General features: G+C 35.8%; 1 protein-coding gene across 1 annotated transcript; it reads left to right on the top strand.

Moving 5' to 3' along the window:
• The first annotated feature begins 785 nt into the window (after nucleotides 1–785).
• slc27a2b (solute carrier family 27 member 2b) lies at nucleotides 786–9620 on the top strand. Its single transcript, XM_016277734.1, has 10 exons — nucleotides 786–1365; nucleotides 3729–3938; nucleotides 4088–4246; nucleotides 4830–4954; nucleotides 5590–5784; nucleotides 5917–6007; nucleotides 6151–6349; nucleotides 8392–8489; nucleotides 8963–9093; nucleotides 9194–9620. Exons 1-10 carry the CDS (start codon nucleotides 897–899, stop codon nucleotides 9368–9370), a joined length of 1854 nt encoding a protein of 617 aa, XP_016133220.1. The 5' UTR covers nucleotides 786–896; the 3' UTR covers nucleotides 9371–9620.
• The last annotated feature ends 1074 nt before the right edge of the window (nucleotides 9621–10694 follow it).

Raw genomic sequence — 10694 nt, 5'->3', positions numbered from 1 at the left:
AATAATTGTTTATTTTAATCTTTTTTTTGTTTGTTTTTTTTGGTTACACATTGTTTTAAGGTGCCTGTTACATTGTAATTACACAATACTGAGTAATATTAATAAATGCACTTGCTACACGGTTAAGGTTTAATTTACATGTACTTACTATAGTAAGTACATGCAACAATGTCACAAATGGTTTCTAAGTATTTCTTTAAGTTTGTAACGTTATGGGAAAAACACAAGATAAATGATTAAAAACAAGTCAAGTCATAAAAATAACTTAAGCTTTTAGTTAAATGGCTTCCTGGAAAATAGTTGCTGTTATAACAGAATACAATATTTCAATAATTTAATTTAATGTCAATTTAATTTCAATTTTTTTAATGTCACTGATATACGGTATATGCACTGTCCTATCACTATATTTTATATGAAATATTACGCAAGTAATGTGTATGTTAATGAATTGTATTTGTTAACATGATATATCAAGCTAAAATAATACATTTTATATATCGTCTGGGATAAAAGTAACAGTTTACGAAGACATTACATACACAAGGGGGGAAATGGTCATCTTATGAATAAAAACCCTACATGGGATAAGGTGATAGCAGGTTGATTTCTTAAAACATAGTATTATTAATAGCTTTAAAAGATCAATGTTCTGACAGGGTTGTCTACATGTTTACAGTCCCGAGGTCTTCTCTGATAATGCAAGCGTTGCCGATTATATCGTCGCGAACGGTTCGAATATTGATATCAAAAATCGATATCGCTTCATTTCATAGCCATCAGCTCCAGTATGTGTCCATTCCCACTAAACGAAGCCCCGCCTACACTCAGCTTTATCGCTGTCTAAACGCTGCGCTCTGTTAGAAAGTAGGTTTAGCGGAACGGAATCGGATCTCATGATGTTTTGGTTTATTGTAAGTGCTGTTTTACTTTTATTTGCCTTAAGATTACGTTATCCTTACTTTATCGCAGATGCCAAGTACATGCGTCGGATAGCAATATCTATATACCGTACGACTAAATATCTCAAATCCAAACCTTTCTATACCTTAGTGGACCGGTTCTTGGATTCGGTTCAGAAGAACCCGCACAGAGCGTTCATCCGGTACCAGGATGAAACCTACTCGTATGCGCAGTCGGATAAACGGAGTAATAAGATCGCGAGGAGTTTGTTGAAGCACGCAGATCTTCATGAAGGAGATACAGTTGCGCTCCTCATAGGAAATGAGCCCATGTTCTTGTGGATGTGGTTGGCTTTGGCCAAGATCGGATGTTCTGCTGCTCTTCTCAATCATAACATCCGATCCAAATCACTTGTGCACTGCTTCAGCTGCTGTGGGGCCACTGTGCTGATAGCTGGTGCAGGTAATGTCACTCTTAACAGTTCGCCAGATGCAGTCAGTGCTTAGTAACTGTATTCACTGTAAAGCTGTTGACTCCGTGTTCCTTTCTCACCAACGCTGGTTACACTGTCACTATTATTAACTTTTATTAACACACATGGAAGTATATGAACTATTTAGAGACCCCCCCCCCCCCAAAAAAAATTCTTATGCATATTTTGATATTCATTTTAAGTGCAGTCAGTAAAAAATTCTTAAGAAGTTGTGTAATCTTAAGAACTTTTTAAGATTTTTTTTTCCTGAAGAAAATGAGACGCTTTGGTGTTACCTGATTGTATAGGTGCTGCATAACTCAAAGAAAAGAACCTCAATGGCTGTGTTTTTGTGTTGCCTGCATATTACTGTAATAATCATAATACATCCCCGCAATATTTTCATTGCAACACTCAGCATCGCGCATTTAATGTGCTGTGTATTTTAAAAAATAGTTTTAAAGAGCTTGTTTAAAGATGTAGCGTCTGTTGCATTTATTTTTGTTCCTTCTTTCTCTGTCTTCTGTCATGTGAAGTATCACGAAATGAATCAAACTTAATGTCTGAAATCTGAATACTCGATTCTGATTATTAAGGCCTTAAATTAATTTGGTTGTAACACCCCTGTAATCAGATGGCTGCGTAATTGTGGGTAAAAAAAAAAAGATAAATTGTGACTCTATCTCATGATTCAAACTTTTTATATCTCACATCTAGCAATTTTTATAGGCTATCTCACAATTGCAAGTCGCAATTTTTCCTCAGAATTGCACGTTATTTTAAAATCTCTCGCAATTTTACTTTTTTCTTCTCGGAATTGCAGACTTTTTCCCTCAGAATTGAACTAAAACAGCTTTTATCTAGTTTGTATCAAACAATTCTGCAATTCTGAAAAAAAGTCTGAATTGTGAGATAAAAACTTGTGAGATTAAACAAAACCTCACAATTACCTTTATTATTGAACTTTTTAATCCCGTGGTGGAAACAAGCTTCCACCGCTCTTTGCCTCCACATTGTGCATTACAATTGTGTAACTCGCATCTAGCCATAGATACGGTGGCAGAGAAGTGCAAAGCAAATCACAATTCTGAAAACAAAATAACAAATTACAAACGCAAATGCAAGTCTAAAAAAACAAAATAATTCAGAAAGCACAACAACAATTCAGAAAACATTAGAACAAGTCAGAAAACACAACGACAAATCAGACAAACTGGAAGAGGTAGGCATAGTTTGAGACCGCCATTGGTTTGGGATTACTCACAGCTGACTGGACGAGACATCTGTCAATCAAAAAATACGGAGTGTCTATTTACATTTAGTTAAAAGTGGCTGTAAAATATTAGCTCCAGTGGTGCAGATGGATAAGCGCTGGTCGTTGGAATTTTGACGCGATCGACCCGGGTTCGATCCTACCTTTTGCAGAACTTTTTTTTCTCCTTTTTCAAATCTAGTATATCACATCGTAAGGGCATTTATTTTCAATAAAAATTAAGGAAATAATCAAAAAGTTGAAAGTAAAGTATGGGGTAGGGTTAGGGTAAGTGTAGGGAGGGCTTTATTGTACCAATAAGGTGGTATCCATTTAATAATAAAAATTATAATTAACACTCAATACGTTATTATTGCATACTGTTTTATAATGTACTACAATACTGAAGTGCAGATAATTGCCACTATTTGCAACAAGTAGTATACTTGATAGTAGAAATCCTGCTATTTTAACATAGTGTAACTAGGTATTTGCACTTAGTGTAAATAGCATATTGCTAAAAAATACTGCTATTTTCACTTAGTGTAAATAGAATATATTGCTAATACGAGATTTGAAAAGGGAGGAAAAAAAAGTTTGGCTAAAGGCAGGATCGAACCCGGGTCGATCACGTCAAAAAACCAATGACACGCGCTTATCCATCTGCACCGCTGGAGCTAATGTTTTACAGTCACTTTTAACTAAATGTAAATATACACCCCGTATTTTTTAGTCCAGATTAAGGGCAATTCATACAATACATTTAAACTGAGCTACTTTAATACCATCTCCGAACCTTCTACCACGACTCTGCTGTTCTTCGGCTGGCTCTTCCTGTATACGTTGATTGACAGATGTCTCGTCCAGTCAGCGGTGAGTAATCCCAAACCAATGGCGCTGTCTCAAACTATACCTACCTCTTCCGGTTTGTCTGATTTGTCGTTGTGTTTTCTGTCTTGGTATAATGTTTTCTGAATTGTTGTTGTGCTTTCTGAATTGTTATTTTGTTTTCAGAATTGTGATTTGATTGGCACTTTACGGCCACCGTACATAGATGATCCCTTTCATGTATATTTCGTATGTTGAAAACCCCTCATGTAGAACTGCAGGATTCTGTTGAGGAGGTGCTGCCCGATCTGAGAGAGCTGGGAATCTCTGTCTATATACTGACTGACCATGTGACCGCTGAGGGAATGGAGAGTCTTACAGACAAGATCGCGCAGGCCTCAGATGAGCCGATTCCTGCAGACCTGAGGGCCAACATCACCTTCAGCAGCCCAGCGGTGTACATCTACACATCAGGCACGACGGGTAAGACTGGATTCAGTGACTGATGTGTTATTGTACTCTATTTTTGACTGAGGATGATTTTGCACCAGAGAGAATGGACAGAAGTGTCAGCAAAATGACAAATCTGTAATTACTAATTGAGTGGATTTCATGAGCCGTGTCCCCTGCAGGTCTTCCAAAGGCAGCAGTGATTGCTCAGCGGAGGTTGTGGGCCATGTCCGTCTTTCCTTCCGTTTGCGGTCTGAAGTCTGATGATGTGGTGTACATCTGCCTTCCCTTGTATCACAGTGCTGGCTTTGCACTTGGATTCGGAGGTGCTATTGAAAGAGGTATTTTCAAAAAATATTTTTGTGTCGGTAATCCAAAATGTTCATTTTGTTTTTGTGCATGTGTTGCTTTAATGGATGTTGATTTTGTTTTGCTTTACATTTTGTGTATGTGCTTTCATGAATGTTTATTTATTCTTTTTTATTTTTTTGAGTATGTGCTTTCATGAATATTTATTTATTCTTTTTAATTTTTTTGAGTATGTGCTTTCATGGATGCTGATTTTTTTATTTTTTTTTGCTTTACTTTTTTGTGTATGTGCTTTCATGAATGTTGTTTTTTTTGTTTTGCTTTTCTCTACATGCTTTTGTGGTTTTGTTTTTGTGCATGTGTTGCTTTAATGGATGTTGATTTTGTTTTGCTTTACATTTTGTGTATATGCTTTCATGAATGTTTATTTATTCTTTTTTATTTTTTTGAGTATGTGCTTTCATGGATGCTGATTTTTTTATTTTTTTTTGCTTTACTTTTTTGTGTATGTGCTTTCATGAATGTTGTTTTTTTTGTTTTGCTTTTCTCTACATGCTTTTGTGGTTTTGAATTTTTTTCCCTTTTGTTTCATGCTTTGGTTCGTTTTGTATTCAGGAGCTACTGTTGTCGTGAAGAGTAAGTTTTCTTCCTCTCAGTTCTGGGATGACTGCAGAAAATATAATGTCACTGTGATACAGTATATTGGAGAAACAATGCGCTACCTCTGCAATACACCAAAGGTATTTGACCATTTTAAGAAGCCAAACGGCAACACTGAGTCTTCCTCTTTTTTTGTCATCTACAGTACTTTGAAAGGATGGTTGTGTTGGTTGCCCACTGTAATTAAGAGTGGGGTAAGCTGAGCCTATCTTTAAGTTGTCCTCTGGCCACAGAGTAAAGAAAGAGTAAACGGTAGTGTGTGTTGAATCATTATCACATGGAATATGTGAACAGTTTACATCAAATAAAAATATGAACTCAAAATGTGTTATTGATGTTTTTAAAAATATTTTATTGTAGTATATTTTCAACATCTTTGTCTTTATGAAATTTGCATCAAATATTAAATGCATGAGAAAAATAATAAAGCTCCTTTATTGGGCTAAATGAAGACATTTTGATGCCATGAATACTATCGTAACTGACAATTTACTTGAAGTATCTTCCACACAGCTAATTTTTTGAAAAGTGTGACGTGCAAAATTATTATAATTTTTTGTTTTTGTAATACATTCTTATATACACAGGCTGCTGTATATGAATGCAGCTATGTTGGTGACACATCTTACCCCGCTCTCCGCTCCAGTGTCTGCAGTGCTCTGTTTGCTCTGCACAATAAGCTGTTCTCTCATCTTTGTTCTCTCATCCTAACCAGCGTGTTAGCGACCAAGTACACAACGTCAGAATGGCCATTGGGAACGGGATCAGACCAGAGGTGTGGAGGACGTTCATAAGCAGATTTGGAAATGTTGACATCAAAGAGTTCTATGGCTCAACCGAGGGAACCCTGGGCTTTTTGAACTATGCTGGGAAAACTGGGGCTGTTGGTAGAGTGAATTATTTTCATAAGGTAGATTTACTGAAATTTTCAGTGAATGTGGTCGTTACTCTTTTACCTGCAGTTCATCAAGTCAGACAAATCAGAAGTACTGAAATGAGAACTGTTGACTATTGAAATTGTCTGAACACATTGTTATTTCAGAAAATCTATCCATATGCATTGGTTAAGTTTGACCAAGAACAAGAGGAGCCTGTAAGAAACGCAGAAGGATTTTGCATAGAAGTAGTTAAAGGCAAGTAAAATGTTCATTTTTAATGAACAGTACTTCTGAGGAAGCATGTTTGTATGCATAAAATATGTCATAAGATACACAGCAAAGTTGTTTTTTTTTACTTTGACGAACGTGTCATTAATGTGTCATTGACTGTAATACAGGTGAAACTGGTCTACTAGTAGTAAAGATTACCCAGAAGGCCCAATTTGGTGGATATGCCAGGGATCCCAAACAGACGGAGAAGAAGAAACTCTACAATGTGTTTGAGAAGGGAGATGTTTACTTCAACTCTGGAGATCTGTTCAGGACAGACCACGAAAACTTCATCTACTTCCAGGATCGGGTGGGCGACACTTTTAGGTGAAAAATGGCATTCAAATTGTTGTTCTATAGGGCTAGGAATCGATTCAAAAAAATATATAGCTGCAAGCAGCAATTATGGGGCCAAGCACTACAGAAGCAAGCATCAGACCAACTGAAGCAATGAGTAATTAAAAACATTTTAAGATGATTTTAGTCAAAATGGCTGAAAAATCATAAATACAACCACTAGTAATATTATTTATTGGCTTACCACTTTTGACCAATAGGTAATCAAATATATGTGGTGTGTTCTGTGTGAGGTGACAATGGAACACACAAAGTTTGGTATCAATATGTCAAAGCTTTGCAGAGATACAGCCTCAGAGTCATTTTGGCATCAAGCCTCAAATTTGTAGCAGCGATATACACATTTTTTTGTCTATCGACACGAAATCCATGAATATTTGCCAGCATGGTCTGAAGACGAATTTGGTGAAAATCAGATGAATGGTAGGTTTTCAACATAAATCAAAATGGCGGACAGGAAGTTCGGCCGACTATGGCATAATTGATAACCATGTTGTCGGCATGACCCAAGGAATGTTTTGAGACCAATTTCATTATAATAGGCTAATGCAATAAAAAATTATTAGCATTTTTGGAAATTTCATAATTAATGGTTAATGAATGGTTTACTACTCTTGACCAATCGGTGGCGCTGTTACCAAAGTGATGTGGCCTGGTCAGTGAGAGTTGACAATGGCACATACAAAGTTTGGTGTAAATATGTCAAAGCTTTGCAGAGATACAGCATCATCTTTCCAGTAAATTCGTTGATGCGCTAAACGAGAATCGCTTTGTATATCGACACGAAATCCATAACTTTTCGCCAGCTTGGTCTGAAGATGATCGATACGCCAAACCGTTGCGGAGATATACTCTCACATCCATTTTTGCATGCTCTTCGTAGAATTTGTTCGCACTTTTTTCGAGAACGGTTTGATGAATCAACTTGAATTCCATTACCTTTTGCCAGCATGGACTGGAGATGATCTGAGCCAATTTTGGTGAAAATCTGACTAACCGTCTATGACGAGTTCGAAAAAGTAGGTTTTTAAAACCATTAAAATTAGTGAAAAAGCTAAACTTTACAATTTTTACATTTCGGAGTTCATTCAAAACGGCATGAGCTAAGGAATAAGAGGAAAAATTATTTTCCTTCTGTGTCTTACGGTTCAAAAGTTATTAGCATAAACATGAGTAAAACTTTGGACAAGTGGTGGCGCTAGAGAGTTTGAGTTAGAGACTCCAAACTTGCTATGGTGACATTTCAGACTGTCCTCTATCAGTGTGCCAAATTGTATAACTTTACAGCAAAAGTGGGCAGCCATAGACTACCAGAGTGGAAGAAGAATAATAAGAAGAAATCTAACGGATACATTAGGTGCCATCGCACCTTCGGTGCTTGGCCCCAAATTAATTTTAAGGCATTGGGAATCAAGAATCGATTTCAAAGGTTGCCTTGTTCTAGGAGTCTAATAATCACTGAATACTGTAAGGATAAATACAGTAAGCATGTTAGCCTTTACAGTATATCTATCTGAACATGTTCTTCTGTTTAAAAATAAAGATTTGAAAACCCACAGTGAAGGGTTGATTCCAGAACTTTCAGAATTTTGGAATTTCTTGTTCTACTTAACGGGGTCATATGATGCTTTTTAAAAGATCATTATTTTGTGTATTTGGTGTAACAGAATATGTTGACATGCTTCTTTCTTTACGTGCACATTTGGGCAGCATTATACTAATATTGCCACATAGTGAGGTAGATATGTGGGGGCGTGTTAGAACGAGCCGTTTTAGGGGGGCGTGGCAGAGTCTTAACTTTGATAAAGAATATCTCTTTGGTTTTGAGACTTTAGTCTTTGCAACTTCAGGGATCTTATCTATCAGATCTTATCTATCAGCTTGTAACACTCTAAAGAGAAAGGAAAACTTGAAATCGCATCATATGACCCCTTTAAAAGCAGAAGTTACAGCTTTAATATTACATTCAAATAGAAGAATCTTAAATAACTGCATGGTCTTCTTCATCTCAGGTGGAAAGGGGAAAACGTTTCCACAAATGAAGTGTCTGACATCTTGACTATGGCAACGAGTATCGAGGAAGCAAATGTATACGGCGTTACAGTTCAAGGTTTAATGCAACTTCACTCCTTTTAGAATAGTTCACGCAGAAATGTCAATTTGCTGAAAATTTACTCATCCTCAGACCATTCAAGATGTAGATGAGTTTGATTCTTCATGGGAACAAATTTGAAGAAATGTATCATTACATAATTTTCTCACCAGTGGATGGGTGCCGTCAGAACGAGAGTCCAAACAGCTGATAAAAACATCACAATAATCTACAAGTAATCCACACCACTCCAGTCCATCAGTTAATGTGTGATGTGAAAAGCTGTTTATTGGTTGATTGGTGAACAAGTGATGCAATACTACATTTCTCAAAATCTGTTTCAATGAAGAAACAAACTCATCCACATCTTGAATGGCCTTGGGGTGAGTACATTTTCATTTTTGGGTGAACTATTCACTTGACATTCACACCACTAGTTAATATTTCTTCCAAACCCATTAGTGACCCTTGATCTTTTATTGAATTTGAAGGGTATGAGGGGAGGACAGGAATGGCTACCATCACACTGAAGAAAGACCATCAGTTTGAGCCCGATGCCATTTTTAGTCACGTGACTACTTACCTCCCCTCTTATGCCAGACCTCGTTTTATAAGGATCCAGGTAACTTCACAATGCTCTTTCTGAATACATGATCCCTTTGTCAATGCATTTATGTACTCTTTCATGTCTCTCAAATAAGTAAAAGGATTTCTGATTGCAGGACTGTTTGGCTGTGACTTGCACTTTCAAACAGCTGAAAGGGAAGCTGGTAGAGGAGGGCTTCAACCCTGCTGTAATCACCGACCCTCTGTTTGTTTTACATGAGACGGTGAAAAGCTACAGACCTCTGACACGTGACACATATCAGTCGATATTGGATGGTCATTTCAGATTGTGAAGAGCAGGATGTTCTTTAAGTTATCATTTAAAAAAAAAATAGAATATTTTATTTGTTCAGACTCCCAACTCTAAATTTATAAAATTATTTACAAATAATTGGACAATAACTGTCCAGCGATCACAATCAACACACAAAAATGCAATTATTATTATTTTGTCTGTACTGTAAATTTAACCAATGTATTGGTGTAAATAATTATTTTGCTTATTGTGCATATTTCAAAAGATTAAAGAGTTTATTTATCACACTAGTATATGACAACATTGTTTAAAAAGATAATAAAACAGTTTCAAAAGTTCTTCAGTGTCAATCTCAAAAGAGGCTTTCTGCAGAGAACAAATAGTTTCGTAAGAGTTTGCTGTAAGATGACTGGCTCCCACAGAAACCCTCCCACTGGCTCATGTCTCAAAGGCTGAATTGAATGAGGGTTGCCATGTTGTGAGTTTAAAATACTCATGCACTAAATAATTGTTTTTTTTTGTTATTTGTAATTTAAGTGGAAAATGTAATTCCAAAAGAATAAATAAATAAAATTAAATTCATTTAAAAAATGAATGTTGTGCCATTTTAAATGTAATTATTAGTATTTATTTTGTTTAATATGAATAGCTAGAGAGTATTTGATCATGGAATATTGACATTCATAAACTCTCCATGAATTTGCCACAGAAGTTGTTTAAATCATTATTTTAAGTCTTTAAATAATTTGAATATCAGCCCACATAATACGTTTCTATAATATAATGACCTACTTAATATGCAATTATTTAGTGCCACTGCATGGAATTAAACACCAAAACACAATAAAGATTTCCTCTGTGCTTAACTACTGTAAACTGGGGAGCTTAAAATAGAAACAATAATAATGCGAATGCAGCATTATATTTGTTACTCCAGAGAAAAATCCGGAACGGAGTTTAATTTTGCAAACAAAATGATCAAATGTAAAATCTTTGCTTGGAATAAATAACTCTTAACAGACATTTACCAGATGTGACATGAAAATATTCTAGCAACAAGCAATTTGTACCAAAAAAAATGCAAAATTACGAAGAATGTCTGCAGCAACTAATTTCGTAATTTTGTTAACAACCGTGGCAAACTAAATTAATCAATTTTTAATTTTCTTGTCAAAACGATTGACAGCAAATCTAAAATCTTTGCTTGGAAGAATTACTCTTAATAGATGCTTACCAGATGTGACATGAAAATATTCTAGCAACAAGAAATTTGTACAAAAAAAAAAAATGACAAAGAATGTCTGCAGCAACAAATTCAGCATCATTTCCTTTAAAAATGTTCATAACCAAAAACTTAACCA

This window comes from Sinocyclocheilus grahami, unplaced genomic scaffold (genome assembly GCF_001515645.1).
Source record: "Sinocyclocheilus grahami isolate Dianchi unplaced genomic scaffold, SAMN03320097.WGS_v1.1 scaffold115.1, whole genome shotgun sequence".
NCBI classification, from domain to species: domain Eukaryota; kingdom Metazoa; phylum Chordata; class Actinopteri; order Cypriniformes; family Cyprinidae; genus Sinocyclocheilus; species Sinocyclocheilus grahami.
The sequence above is the reverse complement of the archived record's forward strand: the minus strand, read 5'-3'. Positions and strand labels throughout refer to the sequence as shown.